The sequence below is a fragment of the Pholis gunnellus genome, assembly GCF_910591455.1.
Source record: "Pholis gunnellus genome assembly, chromosome: 15".
In the NCBI taxonomy this organism is placed as follows: domain Eukaryota; kingdom Metazoa; phylum Chordata; class Actinopteri; order Perciformes; family Pholidae; genus Pholis; species Pholis gunnellus.
In genome coordinates this window covers 13,529,297-13,553,629 of record NC_136542.1, presented here as the reverse complement: position 1 = coordinate 13,553,629, position 24,333 = coordinate 13,529,297, and the positions used below count along the sequence as shown (strand labels likewise).

Sequence of the window (24,333 nt, the reverse complement as noted above, 5' to 3'; positions counted from 1 at the left end):
TAAAAAATAGTATAGTAGAGTATACTCTGCAGAAATAGGAATTTGTTGCATGGCTGACGAATTAGCTGGCAGTGAGTTTGACATGTAGGCAGATTTGTATGTTTCACTAACCTCAAAGTTGGGCACAGACAGCATCTTCATGGTTGAATGCACAGTATTGACTCCATTAGAGTGCACCCAGGTTGGTTTTCACACTTAAATCCAAGTCGCATTTCTTGTCTTTATTTCTTTTTACAGTATTTCAGAGGAAATTATGTTCACACATTTGACTGATTGAAATAATAATGAGGGGTGTATTTGTTCTTTCTGTTGATTGACTATTCAATATACATTGATTTCATGCTGGGAAGGGCTCCATCTCCTAATGATTCTTTGCAGTGATTAGTTTGTATAGAGAATGGAAAGACAAGTAAACCCAAAAAATAAATGCAATCACAACCATCATTTGTTTGTTGGAGGATTTTTTTGTTTTAAAATAAATCACAATTATCTGCCATATTTTCATCAAGAAATGGCCATCTTAGTAAGCTATAAATTGAGTTTATGCTCTAGTAAGATAAAAGCAAAGATTAAGAGCAGGGAATAAAATTATGTAATGACCTGGATTTTTGAAATGTGCCACAGATGTTTGCAGAGATTGCCTAAAACAGGCCATATGCGTGTACTTGCATGAACTTGATTTAATTGTGTGAGCTGCATGATGTACAACAGCTTAATGGCTTTTTTCATCTAGATCTCATCTAGTGGCTACAAATAAACTAACTTTATTTTCAAGGGATAAGGAATAACATTTTGCTTCTTTTCTCACCAGGAGGTCTTTCTGAAAATGACAAATCCAAACACTCTTTTCATGGCTGGATTTTAATAAACACAAGGAGACCATGGAGGGAGATGGTGTCCTGAACTCCACTGTAAATACCAGCTCAATGGATATCCACCTGTTCACCCACAGTCTGTGGGAGGTGATCACCATTGCGACCGTGTCGGCCATAGTCAGCCTCATCACCATTGTGGGGAATGTTCTGGTGATGCTCTCCTTCAAGGTCAACAGCCAGCTGAAGACGGTGAATAATTACTACCTGCTGAGTCTGGCAGCCGCTGACCTCATCATAGGTGTCTTCTCCATGAATCTGTATACCTCGTATATATTGATGGGCTACTGGGCCTTAGGGAACCTGGCCTGTGACCTGTGGTTGGCGCTTGACTATGTCGCCAGTAACGCCTCGGTCATGAACCTGTTGGTGATCAGTTTTGACAGATATTTTTCCATCACCAGGCCTCTGACCTACAGGGCCAAGCGGACTCCCAAACGAGCTGGGATCATGATCGGTTTGGCCTGGCTGGTGTCGCTTATTCTGTGGGCCCCACCTATTCTCTGCTGGCAATACTTTGTAGGGAAACGGACAGTCCCTGAGAGGCAATGCCAGATCCAGTTTTTCTCTGAGCCTGTGATAACCTTTGGGACAGCCATTGCTGCCTTTTATATCCCCGTATCAGTCATGACCATCCTATACTGTCGAATCTACAAGGAGACAGAGAAGAGAACCAAAGATCTGGCGGAGCTGCAGGGGATTAGCTATCCCACTGACCCTGGTGTCCCGCAGCCTCAGAAGACCATTATCAGATCCTGTTTTAGCTGTAAATTGAGGTCGGCTTCACATGACAGGAATCAAGCCTCTTGGTCCTCCTCCAGCAGAAGCAATGCGGCCAAATCAGCAGCAGCCACCAACGACGAGTGGTCCAAAGCTGGTCAGCTGACCACCTTCAACAGTTATGCCTCGTCCGAGGATGAGGACAGGCCTGTGTCTCCAGGGGGCTTCCAGCCCTCCTTCAGGAACCAGGCTTGTGAGACCATCAAGGGTGGAGTGGGCAGTGAGAGCGAGCAGCTCAGCAGCTACGAAGAGGATAGCTTCTTCCAGTCGCCACCCAAAAGCAACTCCCAGAAGAGCAGCAAGTGTGTGTCCTACAAGTTCAAGCCTGTGGCCAAAGACGCTCACGTAGAGCACCACAGCAAAAACGGAGACACCAAAATGGCGACGTCGACGTTCTCCTCTGCCGAGTCCATGAGTGTCCCGTCCACCTCCTCGACGTCTAAGCCCATAGACGCCACTCTGAAGAACCAGATCACCAAGAGGAAGAGGATGGTGCTGATCAAGGAGAGGAAGGCAGCTCAGACTCTCAGCGCCATCTTGCTGGCGTTCATCCTAACATGGACGCCTTACAACATCATGGTGCTAATTTCGACCTTCTGCTCAGACTGCATTCCCCTCTCACTCTGGCATCTGGGCTACTGGCTGTGCTACGTCAACAGCACCGTCAATCCCATGTGCTACGCCCTTTGTAACAAGACTTTCCAAAAGACCTTCCGTATGCTTTTACTTTGCCAGTGGAAGAAGAAGAGGATTGAGGAGAAGCTATACTGGTATGGACAAAACCCTGTAGTTAGCTCCAAACTAACATGAACTGTTATTTTTTTTAAGGGCGTATGGCTGTAAATTATATGTTTGTGCTAATAATCTTGGCTTTATGAACTTGAATTCTACACAGTATTAAAGGTAAGAATATTATATCCAGGAGCTGGTTCAATCTATAATTTAAGTTGCTCAGTAATCAGTAGGTCTGCCACAGTATATGTTAATTACTGCTCCAACATTGGAAATGGAAAAACATTATAAAATTGTCCATAATAATACAAAAATAAACAAAAATAAAATGTATTCAGCGACACTGTAAATAGATTCTAAAATATTAAAAATACCAGTATTTTCCCCTCAAATGGACGCTCTAATGCAGAATATTCTATATTGTACTGTATTCGTATCAACATGCACAGTTTGATATCTTGACCATAATAAAATTGCTCCAATCTTATAATTTAGACCATATATTAGTTTTAAGAAATGCCGGTATCCTCCCCTGAACCGATGCTCTTACACCTAAAATGTCATAACACATGCAGTTTTATTCTGTAGGTATTGTGTTTGTATTGAGGATGCACATTTGGGAATTTCTATTTTATTTTAAAGGGCTAATACATGTCGTCCTGATGTCAGAACCTGTTCGCTAAGTCAAGATTGTAACTTGATGATAATCAAAGCCTTTTCACACGTGCCATTGCAATTTGTCAGATGAGGGAATATAGCTTCAGCTTCGTTGTTTTCACATTTCATCTTCTGCATTTTCTGTCTTGCAAAATGTCTGTGGAAAATATTGAGTAATGATTCCATAACTTAAATTACAAATATTACTGAACGCTTCTGGTCCAGCCCACGACCCTTACAAAATAAAAGACTTATTTTACTCAAACTACATGACAAACTTCCTAAACAATGTCAGTGTTTACAAACATTGTGGAGGATTCAAGAGTACACCTTGTTTATAATAAGTTTATTAGTTTTCATCCTCAGGATATTTTTCTTTTCCATGAGCATTGTAATACAGTATTTTTTTTCTCTGACTATCTGTAGTTAAATCAATATGCCATCATATCTTCATTGTATTTCTGGCAAACGTGTAATGTACTGTGACAATTAAAATGCTGTTTGTGAAATGTTCTTTTGTGTCAGCATTGGATGGGACCTATTTTACATGCGTCATAAGCTATAATGTCATGAAACACTTTTTTTTTTGTAACTGTGATAATAAAGAAATCTGCACTTGCAATTTGGGGAATAATGAGTGGCTTTGCTTCATGTATTAACATGGTGATCGATGGAGACAAAGCTAGAGCTAAAACCCTACAGCATTTTTATACTGTGTTCCAAGTTTGTGATTCTTTTTCTTGTTCTCAGTATTTTGTGATCATGTCCTTGCATTTCTGAATAAAATGTGGTGAATTGAATGTCCAGAGAAATTGAGTGATGCAGCTTTCTGTGGTGTTTGTTGCAAAGAAAACCAAACTTTTGGCCGTCAGCCAAACCCAGTGTCACAAATCCTGAGTCCTTATAGCTCATCCTTGCAGTTTTCACTTTGAATCAGTTTAACTGTGTCCGTAGGTTTAACCATCATCCATGCGTACTTGCACAGTCGCTCCTTGTTGCAGTCCTTCTGCCAGTAGATGACATTCCTGCGATTGAGGTTGGCACCAGCACAGGCGTCGTACCACCAACCTCCTCCCGGCACCCCCTGAAACTCCAGCTTGGCACAATTTTGGAAGTAGTTGTCATTGTCTCTGTCTTTAGTGGTGAATCTCTGGTTGTCGTGCAGGTAGTTCTCTGTGTCCAGGGTCAGAGCATCTACAGCTGTGCCCTGGAACAACCCCAGCCTCAGCCTGTATGCTGACGACTCATCCTCCACCAAGAACGGATCATACTCCCCCGTCTTTGTGACGGCGTCTCGGTCCACTAGTTTTACTCCCAGCTTAAAGCGCCCAGGGCCACGGGTGAGTTGATGAAGGTATTCGTTCCCGAGCCAGTGATCACCGGTCACGGCCCCAAAGCCATCTTTGTATTCAACCCAGGTACGATCGAAATTCACGCTGCTGTTGACGGTGATATGCTGCACCACGGTCCAGCCTCCCTCCTGCATGGCACAGTAGGCCACGATGGGGGAGTCACCTGGTTTGATCAGGTACACACCGTCAAGGGCCTGGCCCGAAGACGTCATCAGCATTTCATGGCAGTCCCTGGGTAGCGCTGTTGGGTAAATAAACATATCAGGCAGAACTGTAGAGGAAATATGTCCAGATTTCTCTACACTCTCTGCAAGAAAACGAATAACCAAACGTCCAACTATTGATTTGTTACCAAACTGTGTACAATTTTAGAACATCAAACGTTGGCGCTCACAGTGGTAGTGTCCTTGTGGTAAACAGCAATGCCAGGAATTAGTCATTACATTGATGGCAACAGCGCACCAACACTATTTCTCAATGTCTCCCAGGTAAACATGTTAAACCTTGATCAATTGCGAAACTATTACGGCTGCTTGTCTGACAAACTGTGTTACTAAGATACACTAATCACCTCACGGGACGAACCGTCACACATATCATTAATGAGTTACTGAGCAGTTTTGGTCTACGGGCTGGAATTTGACCCACAGGAGAATCCACACTGATAATCTGAGATAAAGGTAATGCAAAATGTAAAAGCAATCACAGGATTGTTTTACACACTGAACCACTATTGCCAGCTCGAGTTTTCGAGGATTCTGCACAAGTTATGGGCAAACAGAGTATTGAGATCAAACAAGCAAAGCCAGCAAAAAGAAAAGTAAAAATGAAAGTGAAAGTCACACTTATACATACCTCTCATCCCACGGTTCAGGACCAAGTTGTGCTCATCTGGGGGAAGGAGATTCAGGTTCTCAGCTTGGAGATGCTCCAGGTCAACTCCAGTCACACTGAGCAGCAGCAGGGCCGCTGCCAGCAGCCAGCATATCACGCACTTCATCCTTCACTTTCCTTTGTCATCAAGACAACAACAGTGTTTAGTTCATGATACAATGCTGAATTCAGTGAACATAATAAACAACACAAAAAAACTGCACATAAGAAAGTGTTACCTTCAGTGAAGACCCCTGTATGAGGCTGCAGTGTACAGATATGTAGTTCTCTGTACCCAAGTCCTCTCCCAGGCTCCGACTGTAGCTGTCTATACACTTACTGAATGAAAAGCACCAGAATGCAAACAGGGCTGTCTACTGCTGAGAGTACACTGAATTGCAGGTCCTTTCACACAGCCTTCTCCTGGCCAGTCACATCTGGACTTCAGCCTCAGGTTCACATCTCAATAACAGACACCAACCAGCCACTTATCTGTGTCAAGTGAGATAAACCCTCATGTAAATGGAGCTTTGTAAACCCATATCTGTGACTTACCTAAATCACGTCAAGACAAAATGAGGCTAAAGTCCAGATGAGACTGAATTGTAGGGGTTAAACTGAAATGTGTTGCTGGTGATCTAGGAGTATATTTAACCGCACTTTAATATGAGGTGAAGGCCAGTGTTGGATTAAAGTACAGCACGTACACTTTGGAAACATATCGGCGCTGTCTTCTCCCACAGAAGAAGGTGATGACAACCTTTGTTCCGGTAGTAACAAATGTAAATACCAACCACAAACTTTAACATTGAAAATACAAACTTTATTCATCATCAGTGGTGCAATCAAAGATAATAGCCACACATAAAAGCCTCTAAGTTTATGGGATACAACTGAAAGTGCATAATGGCAAAACTCCTCTTTATGGTCAGAATTACAACATCCTAGTAAATAGTTAAATGAAAAGACAATCAAGTCAAATTTACGACACCATTACATTTATATTGCACATTCTCAGTATTTCAACTGTTCAAGTTCATCTGCCAGCCTAAAAAATACATGATGATCTACAGATATCCCCTCAGGAAAGGTACAGTACAATCTAAGACCCACTCATCTGTGGAAACAACAGCAGCTCCAAACTAAGGATTTTATTAAAGATTCAATACACTTTTGGGAAGCTGCCACCAGAGAAAGATCCGTTATCTGGCTCTTAGTTGCTGTCAGGTAAGTTGAGACAGGAAGGAGTCAATGACCTAAGGGAGAAGAATGAGAAAATGCAAAACCAACAATGGCAGTGGTAATGATTATATTCATACATGCAGCACTGACCTTTGCCATGTCCCCAGCAGGTCCGGGAACAGATTTTAGCAAAGGTTCCTGATGCCATAACTCTGCTAACTGCTGATTAAAGGCCTGGAAATTTCTGTAACAAAGTTGAATAAATACTGTACCACGATGGCTGTGTATACAAATGTATGCTGTATGCATTCATATTTGGACTGTGACAAGACAACTTCAACTAAATGTATGCAGTATTTATCTGTCTGAAGTATCATACAGCTCATACATCAACACTTACTTATCCATCGGAAGTTCAGTTGATCCACAATAGCCACTTGTTTTTAGGTCCCCCCACCAGTTTTTCAAAACTGAATGTATCCACTTTAAACCAACTATAAGATACCTGTGAGAATAAAAGGCAATACTCATTTATTAGAGTTTTTGTAATTATCCTACTATGTGCACAATGCATTTCATTCTATAGTAATTCAACTGCACATCAAAAACAAAACACTACATTGCAGGAGGAACACTCACTCTTCATATGGATTGGTGAGGACCTTCTTAACTAAAGGAAAGAGGTCTACACAACAGCCAATGGTGACCCTGGGAGAGTTCTCATCAATGCTGCAGAGAAAAGTTAATTATATTAACACTTTCACCGCTTGTCGACAGTGCCGCTCAGACGTTGGCAAATTTCAAATCACTCACCTTTTGCTAATCAGCGGGAGAAAATCAACAAACACACCGATGTCTTGTATTCTGTACAAAAACAGTGAAGTGCTTTTGAAATTCTAGCGAAAATACTGTGTGTCACATTTCTGAAACAGACTACACCTAAAGTACCTCAGAAAGTAGGTCAACAGCTCTCCAACATTTCTCTGCCACAATGTTTGAGATACTTTCAGTCTCAGATTTCTTCCAAAGAGCACGTCATTCATTGTGCTATGAGCCATTGTCAGCTGAAACACATTGTTTGGATCAGATTATCACAGTTATTCATGAAAGAACACAACACAAGACACAGAAATATAGTCCGAGCTGTGATAGTGTTTCTGACCTCAGTGAGTGAACAGTAGTCGGCTTGTTCAGAACCACTTTTCTCAGTCTCTGGGTTGTCATTGACTTTTAATGGGAACTCCCAAGAGTCCATGTCTAATATCTCTTGCTGCACGTCCCGCATGCACTTCATCTCATTCTCCTTGTTTGCAGCATCATCAATTTTCCCAATCCCGAGCTGCTTCCTTCGAGTCACCGTCAGATGATGGGTCTTCCTCTTACAGGACACCACCCGCTTCACTCTACCTGGGTTGTTGCCAGAGCGACTTACTGGATACCTGGGCAAGGTGAAATGTTCAAACGTTTATTTGAAAACCAAACCACATCATTCACTTGCTGTAATGTAGCCACAAAACATGCAATGACCTACCTCTTTGTGTTGAAATCCTGATTTTTATTATAATCCATCTGCATATGATGGTGACAAATATTATAAATAAATTATGAGTAGCAAAAGAGGTCCAGCATACATAAATACATCTGTGTTTCATAATGTGTCTTCCAGCTCACATCTTTTGTGTCTCTGCCACGAGGATAGGTCACTCTGTACTGGGCTGCATCCTGTTGTAAGTCATATTCAAGATTTTGGTACTCTCCATCCTCACTGTTGGAGTCCATTATATCTACAGAAAAAGAAGCCTTAATCAGTTTTAATACATTTTTAGACCTAATTAAATATCTACAAGCACACACAGACTATGACAGTTTTACAGGTTTTACAGGCTACAACGTATCAAAACACAATTACCCACAAGCCACTTGGGCATGGTGTTGTTCTGTGCAATGACGTAGCAGGAACTGCTCCCGGGCCAACAGCTGACTTGTGTTGTGAGTGTTATAAGTTAGTAATTTAACATTTAGCGTTAGCTTACTTATTCGGGTCAGGCTGTGTTTGAGACGTATTCAGTGTAATTAAACTGTACGTGTAGTTCATAGACAAAATAAAAAGGCTTTTTGTTGCGCGTAACGTTATACGTAGCGCCAACTTACCGACACTTAACAGTGGTAAGTATTCACCTGCTAACAGCTAACATAGGTAACGTTCAATAGAAAAGCAACCAGTGGTCTATGAACCTTCACAGTTAAATATTCCTGCGTTACAACACGTGAAACAATGTATCCTGAACGGTGTAAAGTGAACGTTACTCACCTTTTTTTTCATTCCTATGCAGAGACAATAGAGTTAAACCTTCCCTTTGATTCTTTTAGGCTACTGCCAACTAGTTAACATCCGATTTCAACTACTAATACCGCCCTGCACCAGAGAATAAAGCCTCCTATTCATTATGCAGTCTGTGCAGTGTGCACCCTCTAGCGACTATTGAGATATGAATGGTGCAAATTTCAAAAAAAGATGTGTGGTTTCAGATCATTAGCTGATCTCATATAACTGAAAGACACATTCAACTGAAGATGCAGTTAGCATAGCTATTAAATGAGAGCAGCTGATAAGAGTGTTTTGGCTCAAACGAGCATGCCTTTTCTTTCCATGACTCTGGCTTTACTCCGATCAGTGAGGCAGAGGAGCAGTTTTGCCTTTGCACTTTATTGATCTACGTCAAGCGGTGGCTTGTGAAATAATCTCCGCTGTACTTGAGCTCACTTCCCTGAATGCACAATGAAAAACATCAGCTGCTTTTGTGGACACATCATCTCTTTCTAAGCTGTTAGCGCTGACTCTGCTGTTTCAGTTCTGCAATCTCATCATTCGGGTTGACTGATCATCATCATCAGAGACCGAAACATGGCCTGTGTTGTGTGAACTGGAGCTGAGGTCAGGTATGATGTTGACTGTGCAAAACACTGTGATTCACTTGGCATGAAAGCTTTTAGCATCATGTGATTACAGTCACGAGTGTTTTATTTTCTGGGTGTGTGTGTGTATGCGTGTTGCTACTTTCAACAGGTTGTTGTTCCCGCAGGCCAGTGTTAGTTAAAATGCTGTCCGTTCATACTGCCTGGGCCTGGCTAAGCCTTGCACCCCTGTTGGTGCTCGGTGTTCCGCCCATTTGGACCCAGCCTGAGCAAGTGCACCTCTCTTATCCAGGTAAGTGCTTGAACTGTTATCCTCAGCCTTATGTGTTTTCATTTAGGGAATCAGTTTTACGCTTAGTAGTACAAACCAGTATCCAAGTCAAATGAATTGCAGATTTACAGATGTTTTGTACAAATCACTCAATAATATGACTGAAACGTTTTGTTACTGTTCTGCTGCTCTGCAGCAAGTTCACTGAAGTTCAGATTCACTTTCCGTGATCTTGAATTGATATTTAAATAAAAGTCTATATGTTTCATGCAATACAGTTAATTGAATGGCTGAAGGCCATTATGTTATGGCAACATATCCTGCTGAAGTGGCCTGTAAGTCATTTAGGTTAAAAGGCACCAGATAATTGCCTTAGCTGCCGTACATATATAGTAGCTGACGTTACCCTTGGTTCACACAGAGTCCATGCAGCATACATGTTCCATCGTTCATTCCTCATGAAGGTGAAACGTGGTAGTCATTAAATGCGTTGATGTCTTGATGAAATTAATACCTGGCCAGTCGTCAGCTTACCTCGACTCTCTGATGGTTATTATATTTTGCCAGCGGCAAGATCAAAAGCGCAACTCTTGTGCAAAGTCAGGTTTTTCATAAGCACCTCTTGGCTTTCGTAGATGCGTCAGTAAGTGAATCCAGTTGCCCTGTCAGATCGCTCTACGTCACGATTCCAATAGTTGGGCTTTTCTTCACAGGAGCGCCAGGTTCTATGGTGGTGACCTGGACCACCTTCAATGAGTCAGGGAGCCAGGTGGAGTACGGCCTTCTGGGGGGTCGGCTCTTTGAGATGAGCAGCAAAGGGGACGCTACGCTGTTTGTGGACTCAGGCGAGGAGAAGAGAAAGATGTACATCCACAGGGTCACTCTCGCAGACCTCAAACCTGCCGCTACTTATGGTGGGTGGAGCTGTAATATTACTGGCTTTCTCTCACAACATGACTCATGTTAGAAAGTTTTTCCTCAACCCTGTGTACTTTCAGTCTACCACTGTGGGAGTGATGAGGGTTGGAGCGATGTGTTCTCCTTCACCGCTCTGAACGACAGCACCAGCTTCAGTCCCAGGTTCGCTCTGTACGGTGACATGGGCAATGAGAACCCTCAGTCTCTGGCTCGACTGCAAAAGGAGACGCAGCTCGGCATGTACGATGCCATCCTGCACATCGGTAAGCTCTACACTGATAAAAAAAAATACTGCAACAATTTGCACTGTCAAAGCAGCAAAGAGGCATTGTTTTATCAGCTGTTGTCTCAGGCGTTAGTAATCCACAGATACCTGGCACAGCTTGCGACAGATTACACTAACACAAATCAAATATATGTCTGGTTATTATGTTAATATTGATTGGATGCCGGTCACTTGCTCGCTCCAACACTTGTGGGGAGTAGAATCTAAACAGATAATGGATCTGGGTTGTGCCAAAATTTGAGTCTCTGGCTTTCTAGCTTGGATAATAAAAGATAATGAAATAGCGTTAACGTTTTTGGTGGCTCTTCAAATGAAACACCACGTTCAACACTGTTTTACAGCCACTTTACAAGTTTACAGAGAATATAATTCTTTACATCCCTCATAAAGCGTGATCAGACTTCTGCTTGAGGCTGACCATAGTCCACTAGTTATAATATTCGAGGTCTAGCTTGACACACGTTAGATGAGAAGATTGATACCATTGTCATGACTGCACACTAAATATAAAGTTACAGCCAACAGCTGATTAGCTTAATTTAGCATGAAGGAAACAAACTGCCTACTACCATCTCTAAAGTTCACTAACTGATTAGTTCCAGCATATAACTCGGTAAAACCACAAATCTTCATTTATCCATTTCAGATTTTGCACGGATTAGACGAACACAATATAATGTGTTAAATAGTGAGCTTTAAGGGTGCTGGTTTATTTACCTCTGGACAGAACCAGGCTGGCTGTTTCCATTCTTAATGCTAAGCTAGTTGAACTAGCTGCTGGCTGTAGCTTCATATTTAGCGTACATACGTGAGAGTGGAATCGATTTCATCTAACTCTCTGCAAGAAAGCTATTAAGCGTATTTCCTTAAATGTTGAACTATTCCTTTAAATGCATATTCCCTATGATAAAGATGTAAACACAACTTTTTGGGGGAAACTAATTTTGGCAGAGTGCACAGATATACCTATTGTTGTTACTGTGAGAGAGTAATCATCTTACAAAACTCTTTCGTTCATTGATTTGTTTATGTTTTACAGGTGACTTTGCCTACGATATGCATGAGGTATTTCACTCTTCTGTCTTTTCATCATAAACTTTGATCACAATTGTGCGCAGTAAAAGTAGCTGACAGCAAATTTCTTTCAACATTAGCGTATATCCTTAAAGCCACTCTTCTACTCCTCTAATTCCACAATGACAGATGAGATAAGCCACTTTACCTTTCTCCACTGCTCCCATCTCAAGACTCACCACTGTGTATTATAAGTGGATATGAAGGCCCTCAGCTGTGGTTGAGACACACAGCTTATGATTAGCATTACTCTGAAATGCCTTAAGCCTGCGGTGAAAGACGAGAGTCAGGGTCATGTCGCCCAAGTATTTCTTAAATAAAATAAGCGTCATTCAAAACCCAGAATCTTAAGTCTCAATAACATATTTGCTCATCTGAAAACCTCCCAACTGTCATCTGTGACATTTAGCTTAACTTCATCTTGGGAACCTGTATAATTTTTCTAAAATGAGTACTTTTTTGAGTACTATTTTTTTCAAATAGGGAAAAATGTTAAATACAATCAGCAGACTTCTGCACACATTAACAACCATAATTCTTCCAAGCTGTGTTTTTTAGCTGGAATGTGCAAGTCAATCCTGTGGCTTCACTGATATTATAAATAGAAGAACAGAGAGAGAGAATTTTGTCTGAAAGGTCATTAATGTTTGTGGCAGGTGAAAGCCATTAACCGCAATGTGTTTGCATTGCCAGTGTTAGCTTATCTAAGACAAAAATGTCTATGATTTCAGTAAGGTTTGTTTGATAAACTATACCATAGAACTAGAGTAGGAGTAAAACGGACATTTCCATTCAGATCAAAGTCGCGGGATGGTCATAGTGGCGGCCTTTTTTATGTACCGTTGCCTTTGTGACCGTTGTAGTGGGCTAACGTACATATTAACTACATTTACTTTTGGCAAGTCGCCGACTCACTGAGATGAGGTTTTGCAGTGAAGTAGTAACGTAACGGAGGGTAGAGAGAAAACTTAACAACTTAATGCTTCATCCAGAGAAGGACAAGCTACCTAGCTAACTAGCCAGCCAAAGTTCTCCGGAACTGCGACAACACTTTATGGCCCCACCGACGTGTGTTGTCACCATAACCTTCTATTTCTTCAGGCTATACATTCCTGCAGCTATCTGGAAAATAGAGCAATCAAAGTGATCAGCGAGTGGAGAAAAAGTGAAATCTTTGGCGTCATGTTTAACAGCTGAATGTCACTGTTTCAGGACAATGCCAGGATCGGAGATGAGTTCATGAGGCAGATTCAGTCCATAGCAGCCTACGTGCCCTACATGACCTGTCCAGGCAACCACGAATCTACATAGTAGGTGGAAGCTAATTTCTAAATTTCGATATATTATATGAACTCACGTTTAGTGAAGAATTGTTTCCTCGAGTGTGTTGGATTTACTGGCATCTAGTGGTGTGGTTTCAGATTGCCGCCTATTGAATGCCCCTCCTCTCACCTCTCCCTTTCCAAGACTGCAGTAACGTGAGCCGCCAACCGGAAAACCGTGGTAACGCCGTTCACCTCGCTCAGAGGCCATCCTTACGATAATGACATAACTTTAGGAAATGACGAGTGATACCACAGCTTTTGCACTCCGTGGCTCACTTTACTGCAGTTTCACAAGGGTGTTGGAGGACTACGGTGGCCTTCAGGTAACATAAAAACGCAAAAGGCCCTAAAGCCCATGTTTAGTCTGTTTGCTCTGAGCTACTATAGAAACATGGCGGACTCTGAAGACGACATGCTCCCTATGTAAAGATACAGGGCTCATTCTAATGAAAACAGCAATTCTCAGATTCAGCTGATTATTCTCTAATGAAAACACAATAATAAACATTGTTTCTGCTAATAGATGTCCCAAAATTGTACACACTGGACCTTTTTAACAGTGACATTCGTAGTCGGTGAGACAACTTGGAAGGTGTGTGACTCTCTCCTGTCTGTCTTCTGCTTTCGATTAGCTAATGTTTTCCTTTTTGTTTACATTTTATGCCACATTCTGCTTCGGGGCAAAAGTATGATTAATGGGTTTTGGGCAAAAATAGCAGTACATCCATATTGGTGAGAGAAGCTCGCCAGACACCTCATGACAAATTGCATTCAGAACTGGCTACTGTAAATACTGTGTGCGCGTGCTTTTTTGTGTATATATGTGTGTGTGTGTGGGGGGGTGAAGCCCTGAAAAACAACCTTTCTGGTGTGCCGCAGATTTTCCACTATAAAGAACACACTTTGGTCTGCTGAAAACTCCTCAGTTTGAACAGATGGGAGCTATTTTGGTCTTTAAAGGCCGGAGCGGCGTCAGGAACCACCAACATGTCAACAAGGCAAAGCTCTCCAAAACAAACCTTTATCTGGCTGGAAACCATCAGCTGTCTGTTTTTCAGGTCCCAGAGACCTGTTGTGGTGAGAACTCTACCTGCGTTTTTGACTCATCATCCCTGAACGCGTTGCTCACATTTCATGTCATTTTCTGGACTGAGAGACAGGACAGCGAGGAGAGAACAATGCTGAAACGTACGTGTGTCAAAACTAATGTAGAGCTGAAACAATTAGCTGATTTATTGATTGGACAATTTAAATCATTTTTGATGATTTTTGATTTAAAAGAAATCCTAAACATCTGCTGGTTCCAGCTTCTCAAATGTGAGGATTTGATGCTTTTTACTATACAATGACAAGAAATCGTGCACCAGGGTGGAAATTTGTCTCATATAAAATGTAATATCTTTCAATTTTGAAAGTCGGTTAGCTTGGTGGGCATTTTTCCCTATTTCATGACATTTATTGGCAATAAAAATAATCATTTGTTGTAGCCGTAAACAAATTGTAACGGCCTTGTTGTACATTGATATTCTGACATATGTTTTATTGCGTCTTTCTCCCTTTAGCATTTTTCCGGGAGACATTTTCAAGTTCAGTTCAATGTTGTTTTGAAGATGATACACGATAATTAAAGACGTGTAAAATGTAGAGAGAGAGAGAGCAACACTTTCAGAAGCCACAGATACTTTTCATCCCGAGGATTAGCAGATAATGTATCCCTAAATTCCCAGCACATCTGCTGGAGTCAGCCGTGTGTGTTTCAAACGTTTTGAAACGTTTAGAGCTGCCTGATCTTGCACCATAATATTTACTTGCCGCTGCTGTACTGAGACAGTCCTCGCCTGGCCTTGCCATGTGAAATGTGACTACTGCCTGGTCTTTATTAAGGAGCTGCTAACAGTAGTCTCTTTTTCTTGGCTCCGCATCCTGATATCAAGAAAGAGCTCGCTGCATTACATAACCAGAAATTCAGCTCCCCTCTCTCCCTCTCTCCTATACGTAAAAAGTGTGTTTTGCTCTGTGGTGTTGTTAAGAATCCAAATATTCCCAGCAGCTGGCCTCTGCTTTTTCTCTTTCTTTTTTGCTTCTCTGTTCATCTCTCTTTCCAACCTCAAAACCTAATGGGTGAAAGGCAACTGAAACATTGCTGACCACAAAAGTTTTCATTCAGCATTCCAGCAGGATGAGAGCAGCGGATCCACAGAGGATGCTAAGGCCCCAATCAAGACGGTCTTTGTTCACCGAGCACAATACGCTTCATCGGGAAATGACCGTTGCTGTCCTGTGATGGGAGTTAGTGATTTCCCTTCCTCGAGACTTCAACTGGTTCCTTTCATTTCTGTAACGGCCTGGATTAAGCTCATCAGATGATGAAGGGGTAGATTTGATGGGGGGGGGGGTCTTGTTGGGTCAGTTTAAGAGTCGGGTTGTTCTCATTGACCTCGACAGCCGCCAGATGTTTATCTCAACCTTGTTTAAATGGAAAAGCAAACCCACGTGGAAATAAGCATGCTGTTTGTTCCAGATGAAGATACGTTGGACTCCCATAGTGCAGAATAATGAAGCAAATATAAAATACATGTTTGTACCAGATTTTTCACGTTTAGGCCGCAAAACGAGAGACTTTCAAGCCTGCAGTTGACTTTCATTTCTACAGACTAAACCTTTCCCTCAGGGCGTGCCTGGGCATGTCACTAGAGAGTGTGTGTATTATTTAACTGGATACAAAATTGATTGTTTATCTCTACTAACTGTTTGCCCAGATCACCGTACATTGTTGCCGGTACACGTCCTAGCCACAAGATGGGAGTATGAACCCATCTTATGACTGTTGTTGGTTCAATACCATGGCTGAGAACGTCAGATCATTTAGGAATAGATCTCACCCGTTAGCTCTGTTTTAGCTATCATGGCTTCGTGTTGTTGGATTAGAATATACTGTAAGTGTTAGTCGATGCATTGTTGTAAATGCAATGATGCTCGTTTCAAATCCTTTCCAAGTAACCAACTGAAATTGTAGAAACTGGATTTGGGGTTATAATAGTATGATAGACACCTGAGAGATCACAGCTCACAAACTGCTGGATTACCACACTGGCCTTGACCTCTGCGTAGTTTTAGACTTATTCATATTAGTAAAGGTCTCTTATGATCCTCCTTTTGTGTCCCTGTCCCCTAGCCTTTGATCTCTGACCCCGCTGGTTTCTAGTTACCCCTAACCCTACATTATGAAGTCCAGAATACTCCACTTTTTTTCTCCCTTATGTAAGATAAGAAAACAATCATTCTCACCTCACCTCGCTTACTTAATGGCCCGTTGAGAAGATTGGCTCCTGCTTTCATGCTGAAATTAAACACCGTGAAGAGAGACTGGCGGAGTGGCATGAGGGAGAGCTTTCCATGAAAGAGTTTTTTCTCTTTTTGCACGGCGCTCCCATTGTAATACTTGGAGAGTGCTGGTTTAGTGTGCGTGATTGTGCACTCTTGGGTGTTTCTGAGTATTTCTTGATGATTTTGTCGTCTGGTGCCGTGCATAGAGTCTAGAAATGAGTCATGGAGATTATGGCAGCAGTGAAAGATAACTGCAAGTACCTTTTTGTATCAAGTGGGAACTACCACATGTCAGTGCTGAAACCACTGTGGTGCCTAAGTTAAGCTCTGATTCCTCTAATGGCCGCTGGATCTAAAATTATTCTGTTCCTTAAAGAGGATGCCCTGGTTTTTAGAGATGTATATTTAGAGGCCTTTTTTCTTGACTGACAAGTGTAGTGCGCTCTGCCATGATGTCTCTCGGCTCCACCCCACGTCGCCCAAGTCTGATTATCTGCCCATGATCCTAAGCTTGAAAACCTCCTATCAGAAACCTATAGGGTGAGGTCACAGAATCTACGTCCATGTTTTTCTACAGCCTTTAATTTGGATAGGCAGCCACTGATATGTTGGCGACAGAAAATTGTACGGTTTCTCAGAATAGCTAAAGTTTGAAGCAGATGTCACCACCACAGCTTGATGGTCATCTTTATCCGATGATTTACCACCCAGAGTTCTCTACGAGGTTGAAATGAATACAGAACAGTGACATGAAACAAAGGAACTGCACCAAAACATGGCACTCTACTTTAAGAATTGCTGGTTAATTATATTTCATATCAAAGCTGAAAATTGTGTTTGCACCACACAATAAGAGAGCGGGAGTCTGAGTGTCGGTGCTGGTTTTTTTTCATCGTCAAAGAACCTAGATTGTATGATCAGTCCGTCTAACCTTTTTCTTACCTTCTTTGTTTGCAGTAACTTCTCCAACTACAGGAACCGCTTCAGCATGCCAGGCCAGACTGAAAGCCTGTGGTACAGGTAAGAGAGAACAGAATATGTTTGGCTTTATGGAATAACACAATATTTGACTTAGTCAGTTGTTGCTTTAGTTAAACGTGCTTTGACGTGCTTAACCAGCAGTTTTGGTTAGATGGAAGTGAAGGCTAGCTGCAGGGACAGAGCTCGGAAAGAGAAATCATTTATTTTCCGACCTGGGCCCCATGTGAAGTACCACGGGAAGATTTACCAAACCTCCTACTGTCTTTCAGAAAGCATTAATGAGCTGTAAGAGGCAGCCCAGAGGAATTTGCAGCTTAGGAGCGCTCTCCTATCTCAGGGACATGGGCACCATACAAAGGAGCTATACATCTAACTAGGTGACTCATAGTCCACTACAGACCACCTTTTCTCAGACAGTAAGATAATACCTTGCTAGACCACAGGCCAGCTGCCCACTGATCAGTCCCTAGGCGCAGACAGGCCTGCTGGATGAGAGCCGGTTAGCAACAAGGGGAGGCAACCTGAAATCCCACAACTGCTACTGGAAACTGTTCAGTTCATAACATGTAGCACACATGTACAGAACACATGCTTTTCCATTAACCCTGCAGGATGAAAACACGTAAGCACTCGTATTACAGCAAGGAGGTAAAGAGCTAAAGTGGATCTGGCACCGCGTTCAGCAGCAAAATGTCAGAGACGGAACATTGCCTGGATTTGAGAGTATTTTTCACACTTATCTGGCGTTTAAAGTGAGGCCTGTTCTTGCTTATCCGCTGACTTTCGGCATGCTTTCTCTGCCGGGCCATACTGTGTATCATTTTAACGATGTGTGTCCGCAGCTGGAACCTGGGGTCGGCGCACATCATCTCCCTCTCCACTGAGGTTTATTTCTATCTCGAATATGGCCAGGAGCTGATCTTCAAGCAGTATGAGTGGCTGATGAAAGACCTCGAGGTTAATGACCACACCAGTTACACGTGTTGACGATGGCGAAGTGTTCTCTGTTTCCACACTTGCTCTCTTTTTTTCCATTATAGATATAAATCTACTCATTCCTCTTTCTGTTCCAACACAAAGTTGTCTTCCCATCCGAATGTGGCACGCAATGACGTATGCAAGTTTTTTTACCACTTCCTTCTCCCAACCTAGGAGGCCAACAGGCCAGAGAGCCGAGCAGTGCGTCCATGGATCATCACCATGGGACACAGACCCATGTACTGCTCCGATGACGACCAAGACGACTGTACTCGGTTTGACTCCTATGTGTGTAAACCACAGAATCCTACACGTTTCTTATATTTATATAATTTGTATATTGTAACCAAAACTACTGATTCCTTCACACTGCCATAAAGAGTATCGGTGTAAAGAAGATCAGGTGAACTCTTACTGACAGGTCGTCTTTTTAATTTATTTATAAGAAACAGGAAGTGAAGAGAAGCTGCGTAAAGCAGGAGGCTACTGCTTGGTCTCATGTGTGGACATTCCTGTTGTAATGACTTAGCTGCATTCCCTGATGGCAGACATTTTATTACCAAAATATATTATATCATCACCTTAAACATTTTTGATTGCCTACAAAGCTCTCACAGTGTGTTCTTCAGTGAGCAGCACATTTGTGTCGGCAAAGGTTTTATTTTTATCATCATAAAGGTATTTGTAGGATTGTAGGAAAACTTTTAATTACCCCTGGTAGCAGACGTGTCGCAAGTGCTGCAGGATAGCCAGCCCACATCGCAGCCCATGAGCCAATTCACGCTATGCTGTCATAATCACTGTAATTTGGACCAAATACTTTCCACTTAGACTTACTTCCCTCAGCGCTTGGCACGGTTTACACCGAGGCTGGCACATGCATGATGGGGCTCTGTCAGGTAGTGTTTCAGGTGGCAGGTAGTGTTTCATACGCTAATGCCAGGTCATGCTGACATCTTTCCTCTCTGTTATATCTCAGGTCCGACTGGGACGGAATGACACCAAACCGCCAGCTCCAGGTCTAGAGGATCTATTTTACCGCTATGGTATGGTCTCTATTTGACAACCAGCTGTGTGCAGCTAATGGGTGTTTAAGATTACAGATTTGCAAACTCAGACAGACTAATGTCCCAACAGTTGCAGAGAGCAGAGCAATCCAAACATCCTTTATTAAAAAAGCAGGCCTTTGGTCTGGCTGATATCCCAACAGCCCATTTTCAAAAATGTTTCTCCTGCATTATATGTCCCAGGCTTTTGTTTGTTGCATTTCATTATTGAACTTATGGTGGTGGAACTTTGAAAGTTTTAGTTGCTCTGATTTTAAGCTTGTGTTAAGATTGCTGAGACATCTCTAAATGAAATGGGCAGAGGATCTGAGAGACATCAGATCACACAGCAACATGTGAAAGCAAAAGTTATGTTTTCTCTATGGAAGGTTGCTGACTATCACATATTTTTCACAGGAGTGGATGTGGAGTTGTGGGCACATGAGCACACGTATGAGAGGCTTTGGCCTGTCTACGGTGACAAGGTCAGCACCTGCATTCTGAATTCACCACATGCTTACATCTATAGCCTTTGTTTTGAATCAGTGAAAGAGACATATGTTTTTCTCTTTAGGTGTACAATGGAAGCAAAGAGCAGCCTTATGTGAACCCAAAAGCTCCAGTACACATCATCGCAGGCTCTGCTGTAAGTACCTTCACATCACTGCATCACTGTTTACGTTTTCACAAACAGATCGATGCATAAATTGACAGCAGCATATACAAAAACAATGTTATGTATTGTTCGCAGTCCTTTCTGTGCAACAATTGGTCTGCCGCATGAGTTGAGTACCAGCTGTTCCTCTGGTTAAGTGGGTTCTGATGTGGTGAGCGGTGCGTGCTTCGTCATCCAACCACAGAGGGATTAGTCATCGGCATATCAAAATGCGGCCAGACTCGCACCGAGGCTCAGCCACAGTAGTGAAGTCTGTTTAGTGAAGTAGTCACACAGGGCTTCGTGGACAGAGCTGGAGAAATGCATGCGGCTCATCACGAACAGACTCAGTTTAATCGCTGTTGGTTCCTCTGCAGGGCTGCAGAGAGAAGACCGACAAGTTCAATCCAAACCCCAAAGAGTGGAGCGCTTTCCGCAGCACGGACTACGGCTACACCCGCATGCAAGTAGTCAATGCCACCCACCTTTACTTGGAGCAGGTCTCCGATGACCAGGTGAGCACACATGGAGGAACATGCACACAAGTAGAGCAAAGGTGAAAGGATACATTTAAAAGGTCAAAGAGTATTGCCTCAAGTCATAACAAAGACTTTTTCTGTGTTCCAGTATGGGAAGGTGATTGACAGCATATGGGTGGAGAAGGAGAAGCATGGCTTCTCTGCCTGGTTCTGAAGACTTCCATGCACTTTGAACTTCAGACAAGCTCATTTTTTTTTTGCTGCGTCACACCAATCATGCACTGATGATGGAAGTTTTCTTTCCTATTCATTCAGCTTTTCAAATTAAGATTCAGTGAATCCTTTTTTTACGTTTTTATCCTTTTAGAAGACCACTTTAAGATGATCATCTACTGCCAATGTAGATAATGAAACATGCGTTTAAATCATTTGTTTGGATGGATCTCTCATTTTGTCCTCTCTCCAAAACCATCATCACTCTAGTGTAACTTTAGTTTTAACTTGTCATCGTCAGGTAGATGTACTGTAGGTCCCTTCATTGCTGCCTGAATAATCTATTGACCGTAGCCATGAACGGCATGAGTCTGGCAGACACCAGACCCCATTCCGTTCAGAGCAGTTTCTTCATTTCAAAACCTGGAAATGCACTTACACAGATCAAGTCTCCCTTCTATCAGCCTATGAAGATTCTGCCTTGGAGAATGCTATCAGGATATTGGAACCTCATTTTATTGTCCATCTGTGTTGTCTGTCCATGACCTAAGTCGAAAAGACGGGAGTCTACGCCTACACAAAAGGACTGTTATGTAACTCAGGGATGCTTGTGGCTTGGGCACTTGCAAAGTGAGAGAAGGCGCTTTTCCGCAAAGGAGTGTTGCTCACGCCATGACTCTCACCACTATGTTGGTATTAATTCCTTAAAACAGCATGCTGCCTGTGATGATTATTGGCGGACAACCAGGGCAGATCTGCATGCATCTGTGTTTTGAGTTGTCAAGCTGTCCGTTAGCGCCAGAGAGCAATCATGTCTCTGCATAATTCTACAGTCTATACAAAATCAATGATTTGTTAACACTACACAAGTGAGTTAACACACAGCACGTTATTTGGCAGACGTTTCTATCCAAAGCACATGCAGTACTATGAGAGGATGTATGTTAATCACTCATGAAAACGCTGCAGGGAAAATGAGTTTTTTTTTGTTTTTTTACCCAAATGGCGGACCAAAAACCAGCTCACACTTGATCATGATGTGTCACAACAAGTTAGCCAAACGAAGCCCAGAGTTCTTGTAGAGAGTACAAAAGTAGTCGGGCGTCAGTGGCATGTCTGTAAACCTAACTGAGGATTTGTTGAACTTCTCTCTGAAGTCGACACCACGCAGCGCAGCTGGGTCTGGCAGACGAAGGAGACACAAGCGCACAGTGATCACACCTCACACTCGCATGCTCTTGGTGTGCCTACCCACTGCTAACTGCCACTCACACACAGCCTTGTGATTGTAAAAGTATCTCAGCAGAGAAGGCCCCGCACCACTGAGTTCCTAACCTTTGACCCGCTCATGCTACACTCTGTATATTGATGTCTCCCACTGAGTGACCGACGCGAGAAAGAAGCAGCGCTAAGTGTCGACTGCAGAGACCAGCGTGGGGGGACTGGGGAGGAGAGTATAGTGCTGCCAGACTGTAGCCTACATTGAATCATTGTAATTATTTACAATTGTTAGCGACCACATTTATAGTCTAATAAAAGACGGTTGTTTTCCAGTTAACGTATGCTGCGTAAACGGACGGATGAAAAGTTCTTGCCTTAAATAGCATGCACTTCACATCACGTTCCTCATCATTGAGTTCACGTGATTTCCTACAAGAAAACTGGAAAAAAAAAATCATTGATCGCAATCCAGGAAAAAAAGAGCAAGGAGAAAATAACATGTCACTTCAGATTGCATGCCTGTTGCTGAATTATGAAGTGCTTATTAACGTCTATGATACAGGAACAGCAGGTTTGTGGTTGTGTGGTGAAGGGCTTTTTGTTGACAGAAATTGATTCCTGCCGTTAACGAGGGCTACGGATTTTCTAGCACTTCCTCGTCTACTCCATGTTAGCCAATTTATTCCTCTCACAGAAGGGCTTTGGCAGGTCAGAAGTCAGATCTTCTTTCTTTCTGTCTTCACACACACAAGACACGAAGCAGACTGAAAACTATTTAAAATAACAGCTGCTTCTCACTGATTGTGTACATCAGTAGATTTGTTGAAACCAGTGGTGTAAGAGGTCAAGGAGATGTGGTGTCCTCTTGTGCACTGATGGCAGTTTAATGTGCTACATTTGACTTGAATTTGCCCCGTTAGTCCTCATCAGGTTGGTATAACACTGCCAGTTGATGACCATATAACCCTCTCAGTAAACTTCACGGCGGCACGCTAATTTCTGTCAACAGCTATTTATCCTTTCCCAAACTAATGGCTCAAGAAACCCTAAAAGTAATGAACTCTCTAAAGACCACATGTGAGACTGGGAAGCAGACTTCTCTTTCTGTACACCAAACAGCCGCGAAGCCTCTCTTTTTAGACTCCTTAGAATTTCCTTCAGTTAAAATTCTTATCAACGCTTATAGACATTATTTATCTATTTTCAAGAGTCCCTAGTAGCTCTCGCACTCAACAACAAACACCCTCAGAAGACAGAAGAGGGCTTTTGTGTGGTATTTCTCTCCACGGGTGATCAAGGGGCGGCACTTGATCACAGGGTTGAACCGGGGAGGCTGAGGACATGTGTAATGAATTGAAGGCCCTCAGATGCTTGATCTCTGGGATATTTCATCAATCCAGAAGCTCCGCGCTCTTCCAGAGCCAGAGTGCCACTATTAAGCAGCCTCAGACCGCCACCAAGACAAACAGCCAAGTTCAGTGTGCTCAGGAACATCACATTCTTACCAACGTCAACACTGCGATGACTTACAGGGCTTCAGAATATGGCATCAACAGGAACACAGCATGTGCGCTGTGAACACAATGTATTGCCAAAGTAAATCTGAGCTAAATGTAAACCAGCTGAACAAAACGGGTTAACATATATTATTGTTTTGCCTTTTTTGTGAGTTTTTCTTATGTAGCAAAATGCGATTACAAACTGTATTTCGTATTGCAACTCTGTTTTGTACAATGGCTTTAATGGAACCTTGAATAAAGTTATAAACGATTGAATTACTGACTTAAGTTTTGGTTTTAACCTAATGCCTTCATTTCTATTATGAGACACCACAGCTGTGATAATGCAGTGAAATCTCGCCCGGGAGCCGCCATGTTGAGCTAGAAGTAGCTGCTCGGTGTATCAACTTTCAGCTTCACGAAGGTGAAGAAACGGTCGGACCTGAGTCGGTCAACGGTGAATGAAGTCGAGCAGTTATGAGGTGACAGTGAAACGGTTTCGCTGCAGACGCCACGAGACCGCCGGAAGTGTCGTTTCCTCTTCACCAACTTGCCCTTCACATGCCTCGGTAAGCTAACGTTAGCTTGTCAGTTTTATTTTGCGAGTATTTTTGTTTGTTAGCAGTGACGTTATTTACACGTTAAGCCTTTTCTAGCAATGTACTGTGGTCTGTGACTCTCAAGTGTCTTTAAGGG

General features: G+C 42.5%; 4 protein-coding genes across 6 annotated transcripts; 2 read left to right on the top strand and 2 right to left on the bottom strand.

Annotated features, from left to right (window-relative positions):
• Positions 1 to 872: 872 nt before the first annotated feature.
• Positions 873 to 2,462, top strand: chrm5a (cholinergic receptor, muscarinic 5a; the record flags this gene model as incomplete). The annotated part of the gene is made up of 1 exon (XM_079175359.1): positions 873 to 2,462. Exon 1 carries the CDS (start codon positions 882 to 884, stop codon positions 2,460 to 2,462), a length of 1,581 nt encoding a protein of 526 aa, XP_079031485.1. The 5' UTR covers positions 873 to 881.
• A 547-nt stretch (positions 2,463 to 3,009) lies between these two features.
• On the bottom strand, positions 3,010 to 5,718 carry LOC306707731 (fibrinogen-like protein 1-like protein). Its single transcript, XM_079175314.1, has 3 exons — positions 5,506 to 5,718; positions 5,249 to 5,404; positions 3,010 to 4,634 (listed from the first exon to the last, which is right to left on the bottom strand). The coding sequence occupies exons 2-3, from the start codon at positions 5,391 to 5,393 to the stop codon at positions 3,943 to 3,945; spliced, it is 837 nt and encodes a 278-aa protein (XP_079031440.1). The 5' UTR covers positions 5,394 to 5,404; positions 5,506 to 5,718; the 3' UTR covers positions 3,010 to 3,942.
• Positions 5,719 to 6,073: 355 nt separating this feature from the next.
• On the bottom strand, positions 6,074 to 8,897 carry LOC306707176 (KATNB1-like protein 1). Its single transcript, XM_079174519.1, has 10 exons — positions 8,760 to 8,897; positions 8,120 to 8,232; positions 7,980 to 8,017; positions 7,611 to 7,887; positions 7,397 to 7,512; positions 7,262 to 7,312; positions 7,088 to 7,177; positions 6,849 to 6,953; positions 6,599 to 6,692; positions 6,074 to 6,522 (listed from the first exon to the last, which is right to left on the bottom strand). The coding sequence occupies exons 2-10, from the start codon at positions 8,225 to 8,227 to the stop codon at positions 6,490 to 6,492; spliced, it is 912 nt and encodes a 303-aa protein (XP_079030645.1). The 5' UTR covers positions 8,228 to 8,232; positions 8,760 to 8,897; the 3' UTR covers positions 6,074 to 6,489.
• Positions 8,401 to 23,913, top strand: acp7 (acid phosphatase 7, tartrate resistant (putative)). 3 transcript variants are annotated; one of them, XM_079174514.1, is made up of 15 exons: positions 8,401 to 8,437; positions 9,301 to 9,388; positions 9,532 to 9,656; positions 10,349 to 10,549; positions 10,634 to 10,816; positions 11,879 to 11,904; positions 13,126 to 13,223; positions 17,523 to 17,585; positions 18,389 to 18,503; positions 18,699 to 18,812; positions 19,504 to 19,570; positions 19,988 to 20,055; positions 20,145 to 20,216; positions 20,603 to 20,740; positions 20,853 to 23,913. In XM_079174514.1, exons 3-15 carry the CDS (start codon positions 9,548 to 9,550, stop codon positions 20,916 to 20,918), a joined length of 1,320 nt encoding a protein of 439 aa, XP_079030640.1. In that variant the 5' UTR covers positions 8,401 to 8,437; positions 9,301 to 9,388; positions 9,532 to 9,547; the 3' UTR covers positions 20,919 to 23,913. The 3 variants fall into 3 exon arrangements, with proteins under 3 accessions (XP_079030640.1, XP_079030641.1, XP_079030642.1); XM_079174515.1 differs by lacking the exon at positions 8,401 to 8,437 and adding an exon at positions 8,446 to 8,614; XM_079174516.1 differs by lacking the exon at positions 8,401 to 8,437 and adding an exon at positions 8,446 to 8,614 and having other exon boundaries at positions 9,516 to 9,656.
• The last annotated feature ends 420 nt before the right edge of the window (positions 23,914 to 24,333 follow it).